Below are 20,745 nucleotides of genomic sequence, written 5' to 3' on the forward strand. Positions count from 1 at the left end.
AGACACTGCTATAGGAATATGCAGGTAAGCATCCTGTATATCCAGGGAGACCATGAAGTCCCCAGGTTCCAAGGCCAGAACTATAGAGCGAAGGGTTTCCATCCGGAACTTGGAAAGCTTCACAAACCTGTTCAATGCCTTGAGGTTGAGAATGGGCCAGGAGGACCCATTCGGTTTCGGGACTAGAAACAGCGGAGAATAGTACCCCCGACCCCTCTGCGCAAGAGGCACCTGTACTTCGACTCCTGTATCCAGGAGGGTCTGTACCACCGAATGTAGAGTGTTTGCCTTTGTCTTGTCCAACGGGACATCTGTCTGGCAAAATCGATGAGGGGGTCGGTCTTTGAAGGCTATGGCGTAACCTCGAGTGACGACTTCCCGTACCCAATCATCTGAAGTGGTCTTCAACCATTCCTGGGTATACCCTAGAAGCCGGCCCCCCACCCTGGGATCCCCCAGAGGGAGGCCCGCCCCGTCATGCGGCAGACTTATCTGTCTTGGAAGCTGGCTGACGGGCTGCCCAGGCTCTTTTGGGCTTAGGCTTACCAGGTTTGGAAGTGCAGGCCTGCTTGTTGTACGCCTGAACTTTTGCTTTACCTGAAGGGCGAAAAGGGTGAAAGGAAGAACCTTTAGCTATTCGACACAGTAGGAGCAGTACTTGGCAGACAGGCAGTTTTGGCAGTAGCCAAGTCAGCCACAATCTTATTTAAATCCTCCCCAAACAGAATATCTCCCTTAAAAGGGAGTACCTCCAGGGTTTTTCTAGAGTCCAGATCCACAGACCAGGATCTCAGCCACAATATCCGGTGAGCCAGGACTGACGTAGTAGAGGCCTTGGCTGCCAGGATACCGGCATCAGAAGCCGCCTCTTTAATATAACGAGAAGCTGTGACAATATAAGACAAGCATTGTCTAGCATGGTCAGAGGAGATTTCAGCTTCTAACTCCAAGGCCCATGCTTCAATAGTCTCTGCCGCCCATGTAGCTGCAATAGTGTGCCTTTGTGCAGCACCCGTGAGGGTGTAAATCACTTTCTTTCTCTCGTTTTCCCAGGGTTCCTGACGTATATCAATTAGGTGGTCAGAGTGAGGTAAAACTTGTTTAATCACCTTCTGATGCTTGAACCTATCTGGTTTCTTAGGAGGAACGGAAGGCTCGGGATCATCCGTAATCTGTAAAATTAACTTAATAGCCTCCAAAAGATCAGGAACATCCACATGTGAACCACCCTCCCCATCAGCCGTATCTGAGTCAGAACCTGTGGGGTCAGTGTAAGTGCCGTCTTCATCCGACGAGGTGTCAGTGACAGCAGTGGATTGTGAGGAGACAAGCGCTCGCTTAGAGGACCCCTTGGACGTAGGCGAGCGACGGTCAGACTTTTTAGTAGTCAGGGACTGGTTCAACTTCTTTATTTGAGCAGATAAATTGTCCGCCCACGGCGGGTTAGCTGCAGGGACCACAAACGGTTGCACCGGCATTGGGGGTCCTATAGGGGGTGTTAGTTTATGAACTAGCATATACAGAAGCGCGGAAAAAGCGGCCCACGGTGGGTCATTATTTGCCACCGTTGCCACTGTCCCACTGGGGTGCAAGGAGCCCCCAGAACCAGAGCCCAAAGCTGCTATATTCTCCTCATTGGTATCTGCGGCTTCAGTAACACCGGCAGTGTGTTCAGCCCCAGAACCGTTACCCTCAGAAGCAGACATGATATAACTTGCAGTATCAGGTAACACAGTACAATTTGTCAGCAGCACAATACCTCTTGCCCAAACCCCTGCGCAGTGTAGTCAGCACCAGCAGAGATAATGGAGAGATATGGTGACTAAATCACAGAGAAAAATACGTAATACAGTATATCTTTGTGAAAATCCTATATTAGATAAAACCTGACGCTCCAAGCCCCCTCAGGTTATAGAAAATAGGGATAGCAGGTTGAGTGAAAGACACGAAATGGACACCACTCAGCTATCAAATGCACACACAAATAGTCACAGTCTGTACAATGCAGAGGTTATTACTAACAATAATACTGCACTGGACTAGCTTACACAGCTATATAACAATAGATATTACAGTACACAGTAAGAACTGGATGTATATCACAGGGTAATTGTACTAGGAAACCCTGACTAAGTGCACTCTTTCTTAACTAATACTGACTAAAAAAGGCAGGTAGAATACTTAAGTGTCTTGTAAAGACACAGCACTGGCAACCAGGCAGCTTTACATAGGAGGATTTGCCCAAGCATTCCCAGGAACAGTGAGCTGAGGGATAATGGCGCCGCAGACACTGCCAGGGAGTGAGGGAGAGACAGATATGCAGCTCCAGGGGGGGAACATTTGCAGAAAATGGCGCCCTGGGGCTGGGGGAGGGGCTTTAGGTCCAAGCTCTATCCCCCTGCTGGCAAAACCACCGGGTACTGCGGGCTCTAATAAAATGGTTTATAGAGAAAACCTGACCTGTCCCATGCCCTGGTGATCTAGTGTGATCGCCTGTACTGCCACAGTGTCCACCGCCAGCGCGCGCGGCCCGCCTCCCACTGACCGCGACCGCGCCGGATCGCAATAAAGACCGGGTCCCACAAGCGGGACCCACTTACCACCTCCCGAAGCGCGACCACATGATCCCGGAGAGCCCCCGTCGTGTGTGCCTGACGAGAAGAAAACCGGAGCCTCCTGCTGTAGTTACCCGGCAACCAGGGCTCGGGAGTGTACAGCGCCGCTGGGGAGAGCCGGAGCTGCAGTCATGAATGTCCACTGACATGTAACACTGCTGCTGCCCTCACTTTTTTCCTCAGAAAAAAAGCTCTTCTTAGGGCTGCCTGGAGCAGCCCCTCTGTTAAGTGCCTGTGCCTGCTACTGCAGCACCAACTACAAAACTGAGATCCTATGCAGGGAGGCGGGGTGATTTAGAAGGCGGCTCTATGCATTCTGGGAAGAAGGTCAAAGCTTTGAGCCTGTTGGTGCCTCGGATCAAGATCCTACTCTACACCCCATTGTCCATTCCTTGTGAAGCCCAGTGTACCCTGCAGCAGAAAGGAGGGACATGGCTGCAGTGAATAGGAATGGGTAGTGGGAGTTTATGCTCCCACTACCCAAGTTATGGGCTGCTTTCGGAAACAGTAATCACAGGAGCAGACGTGATTATTTGCATATGAAAGGGACATAGCGGTGCGAGGTCCCGCAAAGCATATGCACCGTGGGAATGCCACGCCATGCCACAAAAATGTGCAAAGATGTGTGAGGACACATCTGTACAGTCGCCACTTCTAGTGGAACTTGCAACAGACCCCTCCCAGTTTACATCAGGTAAACTAAAGTCTCCCAAGATTGGGACCTCTCCTTTTAAAGGCATTCTAGTGTTGTCCTTCAATAGCTACCTGTCCAGTTGCTTTTCCTGCCCTGGTGGTCTATAGATTACCCTAGTGTGAATTATGTCCTTGTCCCTCGTTTCCATGGTCACCAAAAGGGCCTCAGGTTTATCTTCAGTATTTTGTATTAAAGTAGTATTTAAGCTGTTTTTCACATACATTGCTACTCCTCCGATTTCTCAGATTCTGTCCTTTCTAAACATAGTATAGCCTGGTATAGCCTACTTTTTCTTATCTCAAGGATAATATATAAATTGTAGTTATATCCTATGTACATGTTCACAAATAGGTGATAAAACAACGGTTTCTTTTTTTTTCTTTTAGAGAAAGATGCAAAGCTGTTCTTTGCCTGAGGCACCTGTGGATCAGTGACATGTTCCAGGCTAGTGATAAGCAGGTTAGTTTTAAGAAAATACACATGATTACATATCTCTTAAAGTACATTTCTAGGGCCTGATTTAGATTTGTATGCAGCCCCAATGGATCACGTACAAATCCGATGGTTTGAGAAATGCACATGGGTATGTGCAGTAAGGGTCCTGCGTGCTCACTCACAGTCTCCGCTTAGTGGCAGCATTATTGACATGCCGCAGTGTTTGAGGGGCAGAACGGGGGTGACAACTGGAACCAGTCTACAAAACGGGGCATGTCACATCCGTTTTATAGGCATGCTGAGCACAGATACAGACTTCCTGGAACCTGCATAGGGATTCCGCCAGTTAGAATCTGAGTAAGCTTTGGCTTATGCAGACTGGCTGAGGACAGGGACCGATGGTCACGATGGTGATCCGATGCTGCATCTTCAGATGCAGCACTCAGATCGCAGATGCTGGCCGGGGGCATCTGTTTCCTATAGACGCTTCCTGGAGCAGTAGAAAATTTGTGGTACGTATTTCACAGCTGCTTCCTTACAGCTGAGCAATACCAACCACATCAGAATGGCTTCAGTATGATATGCCTGCTGTCAGGATCCCGGAGGTCAGGAGACCTACGCCGGGTTACCACCAGTCGGAATACTTGAGGGAAGCGCAGCATTTCCCCTTGTGGGCTCACTGCACTGGCCACGCTTCGGGCCTGGTATCGACCTTCGGTCACCATAGGGTTATATTCCCCTCGAGTGGTGGCGTGGACCACCACCCAAGTGAGGATTCTGCCGGCAGTCGGGATTCTGACCACCGGTATTTTACCGGGTGTCGGTATTCCGACATCGGTATTCTTACCGGCGGGATCTCGGCACCCTGCAAATAGTGACCACTTGAAGTGTTGTCCGAATAAAAGTCCATTGACCTTTAAAAATGGTTGATTTATTTTACATTTTACACTAAACCTGTTATACTTAACTGGGCATCATTTCAAAGACACATAAATATTAATATGTCAGGCTCCGGAGCCTTACCTCTGGTGGGTGCTCCCGCGGGTTACCGTCCCGCTGGTTGACATGGCTGCGGCGGCAGGGAGCTGCTGGCGGCGGGTCCTCCTGGACGGATGTGCGGCTGCCAAGGGCCGGGGACCGAGGGTCTGGAGAGCCGTGCGCTGCGGTGGGGATCGCTGCGGTAAGGTCCTCTAGTGGTGACACAGTATAGTGTGTCAGAGACAGAAGCTGGCTAAAGCTGTGTGCTAACAGCTAAGTATGTCTCCTGTGCTGGGGGCAGCCATGTTGGAGACCAGAGTATTACCAATGAAGTTCCCAATCTTTGTCCAGCCAATCCTGCGTGTTCTCCCCTTACAAAAGGGGGCTGGCTCAGAGGGAGAGTGCCAGTGCTTCAAGTTACCTCCTTTTGAAAGGTTCTCCAGCTCTGTGCTCCCAGGTAACTTCTGGTTCCCTGGTCCTGGTTGCTCTCATCCATCGGTTACCTAAACGGTGCTGCAGTCCTGCTGTCTAAGTCCGTTGCCACTCGTGGAAGCGCTCGCAGGGTCCCAGGTCATAGAGGAGCTCCAGGTGCTAACGGCGGTTCCCGTAGACGTCTTCATTTCTTCAAAGTCCAAGTTCTTCAGCCTTGTCTTTCAATCACAAACCACAGTTTTTATTTCTTCAAAGTCCAAGTTCTTCAGCCTCGTCTTTCAATCACAAACCACAGTCTTCATTTCTTCAAAGTCCAAGTACTTCAGCCTCGTCTTTTAATCATAAAACACAGTCTTCAGTTCTTCTTTATCGGAGTTCTTCAGCTTCACTCTTCAAGTCATTTAACCATAGACTCTTAATTCTTCCAGTTTCTTCTATTTCTCCAATATTCATGTGCAGCCTGATTATTCATTAAAACTACAGTTATCTTCCTACGAAGTCCTCCTTTTCTTTACGCCCTCTGGCCAACGTTAACACTTAGTTTGGCTTCCACCCCATGAGGAGGAATTACATTCAGCCACCTCGTTTACTCTCCTCACAGGTAGCTGTCCCTTCAGCCAAAATTCGGTTGTCGGAACCCCAACTTACGCCAAACGTGACATAATAGGCATATTAGCCTAATTTGTGGAAGACTCACAAATATCAAGTTGTTCTCAAGGAAAAATCCAGACACCCTCCCTTGTATCCTGTCCACTCCCTGATAAAGTGGATGGAAGCAGGGTTTGATGACACAATTCAGAGCAAATCAAGTCAATATGGCATCACCCTCACAGAGTAATGTCATTCACAGCATTGTCCAGTGGGTGACAGGGCCGTGAGGCTGCAATTTGCATTGACATGCACCATGCACTTACCTCCTTGACGTCCAGCCGCACACTACCACCAATCTTATAGACCTTGGGGATCAGATGTACAGAAATGAGTACATGCATAAAGGATTTTATAACCTTTTTTGAATTTGTTCAGCTCTTTAATTTTGCAGTTAGAATTAATGGAAGTTCTCATTTTGTACACTTCCTCTGGAATTTAGTACATACAATGTGCCACTGAACATCACAAGAAGTCCAGATGTGCACATTACTGTCTACAACAGTTGAAAATCTTCACCAATTTTCCTTCGCACCTCTGTGGAGTACTAGCCACAAGTTGCCTTCATCCAACCATTCCGGAGGCACTTTTATACCATCACTATGAATTAGTCCCACCTTTATAAAGTAATGCTGTCTGGTGGAAGTATGCTTTCAATAAAAGTGTCTTAAAATGATCAGAAAATGTCTTGTAACAGTTAAAAAATCAGAATGTTTTATTTCTAAAAGAATTTGTTTTAATAGTTCTATTTTATAAGAATAAGATGTAATAATAATTACTTAATAAGTAAAAGATATAATTACCTATCAAAAGGACACGGTTTCATTAATGTTTGTATTTATGATATATACTAGTCACTTTATTTGAAAAAAAGTGGGGACACTTTGCTTCTAGCTAACATTCCAAACAAGTAATAATAAGGGTTTGAGAGTAGCGTAGCCTAAAGTAATAAAAACAAAAGAATGAACTGTTGAACTAACGAGTATTGTATTTTGTTTTTCAGAAACACTGCTGTGTGGCTTCTGCTGTGAGACATTTGAGCAGTTCTGGTGCTGTGACCTTCTATGAGATGACTTGGGCAATTACCAGCTGGACTAGCGCCATTTCAACTACAGGGCTTGGCTAACTTCACTCTTTCTACTTTCACATGTTAAACTGTCTCTGTCACAAATCCCTAAGTATTTCTAACTACTTCCAAGAGTTTGACATGATTAAGTATCCTTACCTGTAGTTGTAAAGTGGGAATATGCTCGTATTGCCAGTTAAAATGCATTGCCTTCTGATCATTATATAATTCTGAATTCTCCTAACATTCACACTTGTACCACATGCCCGAATTGTGGCTTTCTCCTGTAGTACACTCTACTTACATAGATTTGAACAACGTTCATGTGTTTGACATTGGATATCTTGCCCTTTTAGCCTGGAACACTGTCAGTGTTTCCATGTATGGGTGGTCTATTGTCAATAAAATGAGTAGTTTGCCACTAACTAGTAAAAGGATGAATCACAGCCATATGCAACAAGTCATGTGTAGTACAGATTCCTAGTAGTCATTGTGCTGGAGCTACCTAGTTTCTCAGCGCTTGGTGACACGCTTGACTGGACCAACTTGATATTTAAAATGTACAGTAAAGGCTTTGATTTTGTTAGACTTCACATATTCAGGACAAGCAACTTGCCCAATTAGATTGTGGCATTTAGAGAAACTTATTTACATTACATTAAACTGCTGTTTTATTATTTTGCTTTGCTTTAGACAATAGTACATTTCTAGTTGGTCCATCAAACCATGTCCAAAATGAGTTCAGTATGTATGCAGCAGGGGGATCTGTGTAGGTTCATGTTTACAGTAGGTGTGCAGGTGCGGTGTCTGTGATCAGCAGCTGCCCGAGTATCAGGTGTGCCTGGTGTTTGATAGTCTACTTTTAGACACATGCATTTGATAATAGAGGGTTATGAATTACTAAAGGGTTATTTATTAAGAATATGATGTGGCTGCCAGGACTTATCTGTGAAATCATAAACACTGAAAATATGGCAATTGTTTGACAAGTTAGCCTTTAATAAAGGCTTTTTAAGATTACATTCTTGTAGTTGTGGAGCTTGATACTTAAAACGTCCTTTAAACTCTGGAACATCTAATGGAGTGACCTTCATGCTGCACAAAACCCCCAAACATGCTTCCAGACTTGTCACTTTACACATTGCTGAATGTGACCCCGAGGGTAATATCATGGAGAGCTGCAATACCTTCTCATTTTGTAACTAAAGCAATGTAGCATTTGATTGCTGCTTTGTATTTCATTACTATGTGTATTCTACATTTCTCTCACATAAGATTTTCAGGCAATAAGGGAAATTAATGAAATGTTACTTCATAAGCGCTGTGTAAAAAAAATCCTTCAAGTGAAACTAAACCCAACATGTAGCAAACAATAACCCATGCTCTGTACACTGCATACTTCAAAAACAACTCAGAATCTATTAATGATGCTGACATAATGTATCTGTGATAGACCCCATAGCCTGGATCACTAGATAAAACACTATGGCAAACTTTTTTGTATCCTCCTTTACCAATTCACATGTAATGATTTAAGATATATATATATATATATATCATATGTTAAGATTCTGTGATTTGTATGTATTGCTATAAGCAAGGGTGGATTGGCTATAGGGCTCACATTGAAGATCCCCGGTGGACTGATGTGCATGTGAGGCCTGTTTTGTTTGTTGACATGTGAGGGGTGGTGGTGACACGGTACACTTCAGTTCCCAATCCGTCCCTGGCTATAAGCCATCAAAATGTAGCTTTTGGGTTAAAATGGAAGTATTTTTCAGTGGGTCCCTCTATTACCTAAACTGGAGACTACACTGCCATTTAGGGTGGGTCCATATTTAACATAACTTAAACCAATACTTTAATAATTATTCATGTACATATATTTTTAGTGTTCATTCTAGCACCCTGCACCTGTCACACCTCATGCAGTTCCTCTTTCCTGTCTGGGGTGTCGCTTTCTGCTCTGGTGCTTCTAGCACACTCTGGTCTGTATCTCAGTGAGATACAGACCAGAGTGTGCTAGAAGCACCAGAGCAGAGAGCGACACAGGTGCAGAGTGCTAAAATTAACACTATATTTTTATAATCCTACCAATTGAACCATTAATCTCAAAGCTGATCCGTAAACAGAAGGCTTCATGTACTAATGTATGCTTTCCATTTTTGAAGAGCATCACCATATGATAAGTCCTGACATATATTATTTACGTTTTTATTCTTAAAGGTTTTTTAAGAACATAAATACATGTATAGGTATGATTGTAAATTGATTGAAATGTACATTGCTAGTATTTCACTGTTGCAGTGTAATAAATATCCCCTATATTCACCAGCAGAAAATGTTTACAATATGTTTAGTACAGTAAGTCTGTTTTATAGAGGGTGTTTTTGAACAATCTTTAAATGCGTAGTAAAAATTAGGGTAGATTATCTATGCAGCAATGAGCTGTCAATCTGCATTATTGCACCTTAATCACTTAATCACTTGATTTTCAATGATATAATGTGCATGATTTATTTTGGAATCAGTTATTTACTAACAAATATTTTCATCATTAGTCTGCTGCCAACAATAACTCATCTTCAGATTTGCAAATAGATTTCTAACTTTTAATGGTCTATTTAACATTTAACATTTTACTAGGACAGAAATATTGGGGTAAATGTAAGAACATTCATTATGGGGGAGAAGCCGTATCAGCACACGCTATGTGTGCTGATACTGCTTCTCCATGTGTGATGGAGAAGTGTGCTGAATGACAGCTATGCACCACTGTCTATATCCGCCCTGCTAGCCAAAAGACAGTGCGCCGATGTACAGGGCAATGTATGAATAGTCAGTAGCACTGACCATTCCAACACCCGCATCTATCAATTTCGACACCTGCAGGTGTTGTTGCCCATACACCACAGCCAGGGACAGCATTCTCCCTAGCTGCAGCAGCTGCCAGCTCTGGGCTGCATCTGAGATCTCTCGATAGTAGTGAGAGCTCGCACAGGTACACTGGAGCTGGTTGGGCAGGGAGACACAACGCATCAGCACTAAGCTGATGCGCTGTGTACTCTGGATAGGAAGCACTCCCCTGCTCAGGGAAACAAGATGTGTATCCACCAAATGGTCTAAAGTAATCCAGTCAATTTTAGTCACATTAAAATCAGGTAAGGGCGATGTTTTGGGTCCCTTGTCCGACACATATACAGATATCTTAGTTTGTGTGGTGATCATAAGGCTAGACCCACACACAAATATTGCCTACATAAATTAGATTACATAGGAGATAAAGCAATAGCTTCATTTTTCATGCATCTTCATTCTCCAGTGTGTTCAGTATACCTAAAAACCTCTACCATGTGAATTACAGAATATAGACAACTTTTCTTATTCATTTCCCTTAAAAGAGCCCTATATGTACTATAATATCTAGGGCTACTACCATGGCTGCCATAAAGTGTTTGTGCAAACCTTTTTTCAAGTAGAGAAAGACTGGGGATTATAGATAGATGGTAAAGTGTTATCGGTTAATTCTTTTTTTTTATTTTTTATAATTTTCACTGGCTTTCAAAACATTTTACAGAATCTGAAACACTTTAAGGTACATCTAGAATCTAGATAGACTATTTTGTAATGTATTTCTGGAGCACTTGGAATGGGTCATTTTTTCTCATGTTTAACTGGACAGTAGCTATAAAATCTATTCCACCCCTTTGGAATTGTTCACATTTTGTTTAGGAAATAAATTGGCTTTATTTGGAGGTTCTCAACCATGGAATCAATTTTCTTCCAAAGAAATAAAAAAATAAAAAAACAGTAAAAAGAAACACAAATCATATAATAATTGATTACATAAATGCCCAGTTTTAAAATGATTTGGCTTTTTAGCAAGAATAACAGTAAGTTTAGTCTAGATGGATAAGTCTGCATAAGATTTGCATATCAGGACACTGACATTTTCTTCCATTTATCTTTGCAAAATTGTTTGAGTTCCATCGGGTTGGTGAACAGCAATCATTACGCAGATTCTCAATGTAAGTGAGATCTGGGCTTTGACTATGCTACTCAATTACATCAATAATATTTTTTGCTATTTAAGGTAATCCAATGTGACTTTTGCTATATGCTCTTGATAACTTTCCTGCTAAACTATACAGCTTCTCCTAAGTCACAGAAACAAGGTTTCCTCCTGTATGTATCTAGTGTGCTGTCTATATATCTTGCTCCATGACTTTATTCTCTAGTTTGATACGTTTGAATGGTCTTTGATTTTCATAAAGAAACTCTTGTTTGGAAATTACTAAGTATCTGTGACCTCTGTTTATCTTAAAATCAATTAAAATGCTTTACTTTATATTGGCTATACAGGTTGAGTATCCCTTATCCAAAATGCTTGGGACCAGAGGTATTTTGGATATCGGATTTTTCCGTATTTTGGAATAATTGCATACCATAATGAGATATCATGGTGATGGGACCTAAGTCCAAGCACAGAATGCATTTATGTTACATATACACCTTATACACACAGCTGGAAGGTAACTTTAGCCAATATTTTTTGTAACTTTGTGCATTGAACAAAGTGTATCTATAGTCACACAATTCATTTATGTTTCATATACACCATATACACACAGCCTGAAGGTCATTTAATACAATATTTTTAATAACTGTGTGTATTAAACAAAGTTTGTGTACATTGAGTCATCAGAAAACAAAGATTTCACTATCTCACTCTCACGCAAAAAAGTTCGTATTTCGGAATATTCCGTACTTCGGAATATTTGGATATGGGATACTCAACCTGTATTATCTTTGGCGACAACTGGCAATCAGATGTATCCTAGAAAAAAAAGGGTGCATACATATGAAATCAATTGTTGCCTTTATTTATCATTTTTTTTTTTAAAAAAAAGCTCTTTATAGTTGCTTTTTATTTAACATTGCACAGAATACAGCATCAGGAATTTCCAAACAAATCAGTTTTCTCCATTATGTTAGAAAATAAAATGTGAAGAATGCCAAAGGGTGTGAATTCATGTTGGCTTACTGTGTACAAGTAAGCACTGCAATTCGCCACTATGCTCTGAATACTGATGCATATTACATTAGTCACATGTGTATTGTGATTTCATTGATGATTGAACATAGCTTTAAACAGAACAACATTAACAGGCAGGAAGAACACTTGGTGCTGCAGGGCCAGTGATACAATTTATCATTTGGACGCTGAAACATTATATTTTCATTGTTCTTTTTTTTTTTTTTTTCCATTTTAAAATAATGAGAACCTCTGATCTTCTTTACCAAAGCACTTTTGATTCACTATGGACACTTTTAAAGCAGATATTCAAAATACATTATACAGGTTGAATATCCCTTATCCGAAATGCTTTGGACCAGAAGTATTTTGGATATCGGATTTTTCCATATTTTGGAATAATTGCATACCATAATGAGATATCATGGCGATGAGACCTAAGTCTAAGCACAGAATACATTTATGTTTCATATGTACCTTATACACACAGCCTGAAGGTAATTCTAGCCAATAGTTTTAATAACTTTGTGCATTAAACAAAGTTTGCGTTAGTGATGAGCGGATTCGGTTTTACTCGGTTTTACTCGGTTCTCAAAACAGAATCTTATTGACTCACTGATGTCACGTGTTTTGGATAGCCAATAAGATTCTGTTTTGAGTAAAACCGAGTAAAACCGAATCCGCTCATCACTAGTTTGCGTACATACACGCAATTCATTTATGTTTCATATACACTTTATCCCACACCACCTGAAAGTAATTTAATACAATATTTGTAATAATTTTTTTGTTTTAAACAAAGTTTGTGTACATTGAGCCATCAGAAAACAAAGGTTTCATTATCTCACTCTCACTCAAAAAATTCTGTATTATTTGGAATATTTGGATATGGGATACTCAACCTGTAGCTGATTTTATTTTACGTTGATATGTTTTAGTGCTACAGTATGTATGCTTTAATTTGTCAGTCTCTGGCTTGTAACCTGTTAACTATATTTATATAAAACAGTATATACATTTATAAAAACACAAAATATACTTGCCATTGCGGAAATATTCTAATTCTAATTTACACACTGATTGTATAGTAATTAATTTCCTTAGACCTGGTTTTTAAAGTTCAAATTCAATTTTAAGGTTCAGAAACACCCCACTATGAAGACAACAATAGATGCACATATATACTGTACATGGGGGATGCATATATTGATTTGTTTTTATTTTGAACTATAAGTTATTGGTAGGAAAAAACACCATCAGTTATTTCAGCTATATGATGTAATAAGAAAATATCAAAAGCAGTTTTATATCAGATAGCGTTGGTTATGTTGAAGGGACTGCCTTTTCTTCCCCTGCATTTGTAGTTATAGTGAGTGGGTGGTCTTCAGTATGCCGGCTGTCGGGATCCCGGCGCACCGTAAACCGGCGCCGGGATCCCGACAGCTGGCATACCGACACTTATTCTCCCTCGTGGGGGTCCACGACCCCCCTGGAGGGAGAATAAAATAGCGTGGCGTGCATATCGTGCCACCGTGCCCATAGCGTGGCGAGCGCAGCGAGCCCGCAAGGGGCTCATTTGCGCTCGCCACACTGTCGGTAAGCCGGCGGTCGGGCTCCCGGCGCCGGTATGCTGGTCGCCGGGAGCCCGACCGCCGGCATACCGTAGTGAACCCTGAGTGAGTAGCATATTGTTTTATCTAATGGTGTAATACTACCAGCGCTGAAAGGGTAAATATTAAAATGAAGGTGGAATAAGTGTAGGATAGAACAGAAATATCACTCTAATTAGGTTGAAATTAACAGTGTGGTGTTTATTTATGAAACACAATAAATTGTCATAAAAACAGCATTAGTAAAAAAAAAACCCATTATTTTAGTTTTAAATAAAACAGTCCTGGTACAGAAATATGCATTTAGTCCTTTTCTGGTTAGGACTAGTAAGGAGTCTCTGTGGATGTACTGGAGGCCCCTTAATGTCCAGTACTAGATACAGTATTACAGCAATAGAGATACAACAGTCTTTTGTTGGGTTTATCCACATAAATGTGAGCACTCACAGTTATGGAGGACTGGCCTACTGTAGTTTTGTCTTGGCTGTAGCAGGCAGGGTTCAGTGCTTCTTGGGGGTTCTGATATGGTCACAGGGCAAGCGCAACTCTTTTGTTTTCAGGTTTCCAAGGACATGCTGCACTCAGTAGTTCAGTGTGTGGCTGTGGACACACTGCATTTGGTGGTATCCTTAAAATCAGGAATGTAATGGTGGAGTTTGGGAACCTCTGGTCTACACTGATGTTTGGGTATCTGTGGAGTGCTAGAGAGTGAAGTAATGGGACACATGGTGCAAACATTTATTTCATTAAAAAAAAACCCCACTGTTATTAGGCTGCTGTATGGAAATAAAAATCTCCAAATAATCAAATCTTTGAATCCATTACCATGTAGGCAAACAGCAGTGGGATTATCAGTGTGCAGGCTTTGTACCATGCTCAATCAGAACTTGGTCACCGACTTGGTCAATATAAATAAAAAATGATTTACCACTACAAACATTTAATGAATGGGCATTTTTAGAACAAGAAAACTGACATCAGATCTTGACAAAAAATGTATACAATATTTTTTTCCTTCTTTTGTTCAATTTGGAGATTTACATGTTACTAACAAATTAGAATTTTCTATAATTTGTGATTTGGAAACCACACACAGGGATATAGTCTTCACTGGTGTCTTGGAACACACAAGCCCTTGGGGTATCCTATCCGGTGACCCACATGAGTACATGGAAGCAGCACCATGGCAGGTGCACAACATCTTTGGTTCCCCAGACTGGGAATGTGATGCTTGCCAGTAATCTAAGCAGTTGCACGCTCCCAATGTAACACTGACATGAAGGAGCAGCAGCCAGTAGTTGCACATGTTAGAAGCTGCTTTCTGATTCTCCTTCATGTCTGTGGTCAGCACTCCATGTACTACAGGGCGACTGAGAGCTGAAGCGACTGCTATATATATTAGCAAAGCTTGTCAAACTTTTTAATGCATTTCATAATATGGTGACTATTACATATAGACTGTTATATGTTTCCGGATGCATACATTTTCCATTTAATTACAGTAATTATTTTAGGTTTAATGTCCCATTAGTTTGGAGCGGCCATAGGGAGATACCTCCTCATATCCATCACTCAGGGTGGAAGTTTGATTATTTGATTTGAATCTGTATATTATTTGAGTTACTTAAGCATTGTAGCAATCTTCGTTACACCTGTATCACCACAGAAAACCTGTGGCTCACAAGCTGTTGTAGAACTACAAGTTAGAGAATGCCATGGCAGTCAGAGACCTACCTCTTCTTTAGGTAAAATGAAATAAATAAATATAAAACAAATTAAGTGAATAGAGCATCTATTAGTGTATATAAAATACAATTGTGTGAGCTAGTCACCCTGTGAAAAATGCAAAAAGAAAGGGATGATTAGATAAGAAATAAAAATCAATAAAGCTTATCTGTTCATTGGGGGAGTCAAGGATATGCAGTCAGTCCGAGCACCAACGCGTTTCAGCCAGTCTTTTAGACTTCATCAATGGACAGATAAGCTCTATTGATTTTTGTTTTCTTATTTATTTTGCCATATATGCTCATTTGTTTTATGAGGAGTGTTATCTATATATATATTTATTGTTCACAAATTTATCACAAGTGATTAAGTGGCATACTGTACTTGTGCACTTCTCTCCATTGTATATAAATAGATTCATGTATAAATATATTGAATTAACGTACTAGTCAATTCAACTACAGCTACTACTGTTGTCTTGGCTATGGTAGTTGTACCTCAAGGTAGTTGATAATTACTTATATTATTCTCTATCTACATTTTGCTTTTTACCAATTACATTGTGCACGTTACTATGATTGAAATGCTACTATAATACCACAATATACTGTAGCTGCTTGCTTGATGAAACAGGATTGTAGATTTTTATTAATTGTTTCATGACAATGCACTGTATATTTTTCTTGTTACGTTGTGTTGATGTAATATATAATTGTAGATAAAATAAAGAAATTCTATTGAAACAAATATTGTGCTTTAACTGCAATATATACTCATGCATATGTTTTCTTTGCGTGCATGTTTGTGTGTGTATGTGTGTCTGTGTATGTATATATATATATATATATATATACACGCACAGTATATTAGGAGCCGGCAATGCAGGCAGACAAGCCTCCAGAAATGCTGGGTATGCCTCTGGAGTGATGAAAATGGGCACGCCGAGTGTCACTGACCCCAGTGACGCCCCTGAATTGACGCATCTTTTATGCTACATACAGTTACTATAATCCACACACATACAGTTACTATAATCCACACACAGTTGCACCAATTTCTTACAACTACCACACATCAGATGACATTTTAGATTGCAAATAAATAAATAATGGTGTTTTTTGTCTTTAAGTCGCATACAGAGTTGCACTATTATACACCCTGGTCTAAGTGGGGTTTTTTATTTAGAAAGTTTTAGCAAGTAGGCTGCACATAGGCTTGTATCAGGACTCCTCTTATTTTCTTTCATATTGTGCCTTGTTTTCCCTTAACACATATTCCATTATTTTATCATTTACTTTTTGCTGTCCCGTTGTTTAACTTTCATTGTTTGTTTTCTACTCTGGCTAAACTCTTCCTCACTCTCGCTAATGTCTGTTGGCCTGGCCAAGCACAACATTTCCCATAGAGTGCTTCCCTGAAATGGCTTCAGTAGGGCGGTTATGTGGGTAAGGCACACGTCACTGCAGCTACAGACAAAACACTGCTGAATTGCAGCTTATTCATACATCAAGGGTCATTAAAGTCTGACGCTATTCTACCGAATGACACTGTGGGAGATGCCAGCAAAGGTCAGAACCCAGCCTCATCATTAGCCTGCTCAGTCTCGTCTTCAGATGAATGTTAAAGACCAAGATGACCAAGATACTGAACATTAACGCTGTTCCAAAAGTTAATTCACAGGGCAATTGCAGAAACTGATACACACATTATTGAACAGATAGAAGACATTCTGCATTAAAAGACTTAACTGCCTCCTAGTAATGGAAAACATTAGTTGGTTTTATAGTTATAGATGGAGAGCCACTGTCCTAGACTATTATATTTAGTCCAATATATATATATATATATATATATATATATACTGAATAAATGAAGCGGCACTCCGAGACTGAAAAAATAAGAATTTACTCACCGGTAATTCTATTTCTCGTAGTCCGTAGTGGATGCTGGGGACTCCGTAAGGACCATGGGGAATAGACGGGCTCCGCAGGAGACTGGGCACTCTAAAGAAAGATTCAGTACTATCTGGTGTGCACTGGCTCCTCCCTCTATGCCCCTCCTCCAGACCTCAGTTAAGGAAACTGTGCCCGGAAGAGCTGACATTACAAGGAAAGGATTTTGGAATCCAGGGTAAGACTCATACCAGCCACACCAATCACACCGTATAACTTGTGATAAACTTACCCAGTTAACAGTATGAACAACAACTGAGCCTCACTCAACCGATGCTACATAACCATTACCCTTTGTTAAGCAATAACTATATACACGTATTGCAGAAAGTCCGCACTTGGGACGGGCGCCCAGCATCCACTACGGACTACGAGAAATAGAATTACCGGTGAGTAAATTCTTATTTTCTCTAACGTCCTAGTGGATGCTGGGGACTCCGTAAGGACCATGGGGATTATACCAAAGCTCCCAAACGGGCGGGAGAGTGCGGATGACTCTGCAGCACCGAATGAGCAAACACAAGGTCCTCCTCAGCCAGGGTATCAAACCTGTAGAATTTTGCAAAAGTGTTTGAACCCGACCAAATAGCAGCTCGGCAAAGCTGTAATGCCGAGACCCCTCGGGCAGCCGCCCAAGAAGAACCCACTTTCCTTGTGGAATGGGCTTTCACTGATTTCGGCTGCGGCAATCCCGCTGCAGAATGAGCCTGCTGAATCGTGTTACAGATCCAGCGAGCAATAGTTTGCTTTGAAGCAGGAGCATCCAGCTTGTTGGATGCATACAGGATAAACAGCGAGTCAGTCTTCCTGACTCCAGCCGTTCTGTTACATAAATCTTCAAAGCCCGGACTACGTCCAGCAACTTGGAGTCCTCCAAGTCACGAGTAGCCGCTGGCACCACAATAGGTTGGTTCAAATGAAAAGATGACACCACCTTTGGCAGAAACTGCGGACGAGTCCGCAATTCTGCCCTGTCCATATGGAAAACCAGATAGGGGCTTTTACATGACAAAGCCGCCAATTCTGACACACGCCTAGCTGAAGCTAAAGCCAACAGCATGACCACTTTACACGTGAGATACTTTAGTTCCACGGTCTTAAGTGGCTCAAACCAGTGGGATTTCAGGAAATCCAACACCACGTTAAGATCCCAAGGTGCCACTGGTGGCACAAAAGGGGCTGAGTATGCAGCACTCCCTTTACAAACGTCTGAACCTCAGGCAGTGAAGCCAGTTCTTTTTGAAAGAAGACGGATAGGCCCGAAATCTGGACCTTTATGGACCCTAATTTTAGGCCCATAGTCACACCTGACTGTAGGAAGTGCAGAAATCGACCCAGCTGGAATTCCTCTGTAGGGGCCTTTCTGGCCTCACACCAAGCAACATATTTTCGCCATATACGGTGATAATGCTTTGCTGTCACGTCCTTCCTAGCCTTTATCAGCATAGGAATAACTTAATCCGGAATGCCATTTTCTGCTAGGATTCGGCGTTCAACCGCCATGCCGTCAAACGCAGCCGCGGTAAGTATTGGAACAGACAGGGCCCCTGTTGCAACAGGTCCTGTCTGAGAGGCAGAGGCCATGGTTCCTCTGTGAGCATTTCTTGCAGTTCCGGGTACCAAGTCCTTCTTGGCCAGTCCGGAACAATGAGTATTGTTTTCACTCTTCTTTTCCTTACGATTCTCAGTACCTTGGGTATGAGAGGAAGAGGAGGAAACACATAGACCGATTGGAACACCCACGGTGTTACCAGTGCGTCCACAGCTATCGCCTGAGGGTCCCTTGACCTGGAGCAATACCTTTTTAGCTTTTTGTTGAGGCGGGACGCCATCATGTCCACCTGTGGCAGTTCCCACCGACTTGCAATCTGCGTGAAGACTTCTTGATGAAGTCCCCACTCTCCCGGGTGGAGGTCGTGCCTGCTGAGGAAGTCTGCTTCCCAGTTGTCCACTCCCGGAATGAACACTGCTGACAGTGCTTGCACGTGATTCTCCGCCCAACGAAGAATCCTGGTGGCTTCCGCCATCGCCACTCTGCTTCTTGTGCCGCCCTGGCGGTTTACATGAGCCACTGCGGTGATGTTGTCTGACTGAATCAGCACCGGTTGGTTGCGAAGCAGAGGCTCCGCTTGACTCAGGGCGTTGTATATGGCCCTTAGTTCCAGGATATTTATGTGCAGACAAGCCTCCTGACTTGACCACAACCCTTGGAAGTTTCTTCCCTGAGTGACTGCCCCCCATCCTCGGAGGCTCGCATCCGTGGTCACCAGGACCCTGTCCTATATGCCGAACCTGCGGCCCTCGAGAAGGTGAGCACTCTGCAGCCACCACAGAAGAGACACCTTGGCCCTGGGGGACAGGGTGATCAGCCGATGCATCTGAAGATGCGATCCGGACCACTTGTCCAACAGATCCCACTGAAAGATCCTCGCATGGAACCTGCCGAAGGGAATGGCTTCGTTTGATGCCACCATCTTTCCCAGGACTCGCGTGCAGTGATGCACCGACACCTGTTTCGGTTTTAAGAGGTCTCTGACTAGAGTCACGAGCTCCTGAGCCTTCTTCGCCGGGAGAAACACCTTCTTCTGGTATGTGTCCAGAATCATGCCCAGAAAGGGCAGACGCGTCGTAGGAATCAGCTGCGATTTTGGGATATTCAGAATCCAGCCGTGCTGTTGCAACACTTCCTGAGAGTGTGCTACGCTGATCAGCAACTGCTCTCTGGACCTCGCCTTTATGAGGAGATCGTCCAAGTATGGGATAATTGTGACTCCTTGCTTTCTCAGGAGCACCATCATTTGCACCATTACCTTGGTAAATATTCTCGGTGCCGTGGAGAGCCCAAACGGCAACGTCTGGAATTGGTAATGACAGTCCTGTACCACAAATCTGAGGTACTCTTGATGAGGTGGATAAATGGGGACATGCAAGTAAGCATCCTTGATGTCCAGAGACACCATAAAATCCCCCTCTTCCAGGCTTGCAATGACCGCTCTGAGCGATTCCATTTTGAACTTGAATTTCTTCAGATAAATGTTCAGGGATTTTAAATTCAAGATGGGTCTGACCGAACCGTCCGGTTTCGGTACTACAAACATAGTGGAATAGTAACCCCTTCCCTGTTGAAGGAGAGGAACCTTTACAACCACCTGCTGGAGGTATAACTTGTGAATTGCTGCCAGCACTACCTCCCTTTCCATGGGGGAAACTGGCAAGGCCGATTTTAGGTAACGGTGAGGGGGCATCACCTCGAATTCCAGTTTGTATCCCTGAGACACAACTTGTATAGCCCAAGGATCCACCCGTGAGCGTACCCACTGGTGGCTGAAATTTCGGAGACGCGCCCCCACCGATCCTGGCTCCACCTGTGGAGCCCCAGCGTCATGCGGTGGATTTAGTGGAAGCCGGGGAGGACTTCTGTTCCTGGGAACTAGCTGTATTGTGCAGCATCTTTCCTCTACCCCTGCCTCTGGCAAGAAAGGACGCACCTCGGACTTTCTTGCCTCTTTGTGAACGAAAGGACTGCATTTGGTAATATGGTGCTTTCTTAGGCTG

The 20,745-nt window shown here is 42.8% G+C and overlaps 1 protein-coding gene and 1 long non-coding RNA gene across 4 annotated transcripts in view; one reads left to right on the top strand and one right to left on the bottom strand.

Annotated features, from left to right (window-relative positions):
* MYLK4 (myosin light chain kinase family member 4) overlaps positions 1 to 7,921 on the top strand; it is a 265,505-nt gene extending 257,584 nt beyond the window's left edge. For all 3 annotated transcript variants that reach the window (XM_063923045.1, XM_063923046.1, XM_063923044.1), the window contains 2 exons: positions 3,696 to 3,768; positions 6,806 to 7,921. In XM_063923045.1, the coding sequence (XP_063779115.1) occupies positions 3,696 to 3,743 (48 nt within the window). In that variant the 3' untranslated portion in view covers positions 3,744 to 3,768; positions 6,806 to 7,921. The remainder of the gene's footprint in view (positions 1 to 3,695; positions 3,769 to 6,805) is intronic.
* Positions 7,922 to 11,512: 3,591 nt separating this feature from the next.
* Positions 11,513 to 20,745, bottom strand: part of LOC134927922 (uncharacterized) — a 151,010-nt gene continuing 141,777 nt past the window's right edge. The window contains exon 3 of the long non-coding RNA XR_010177776.1: positions 11,513 to 11,705. This is a non-coding gene — a long non-coding RNA (uncharacterized LOC134927922). The remainder of the gene's footprint in view (positions 11,706 to 20,745) is intronic.

The sequence above is a fragment of the Pseudophryne corroboree genome, chromosome 5 (genome assembly GCF_028390025.1).
Source record: "Pseudophryne corroboree isolate aPseCor3 chromosome 5, aPseCor3.hap2, whole genome shotgun sequence".
NCBI classification, from domain to species: Eukaryota; Metazoa; Chordata; class Amphibia; order Anura; family Myobatrachidae; genus Pseudophryne; species Pseudophryne corroboree.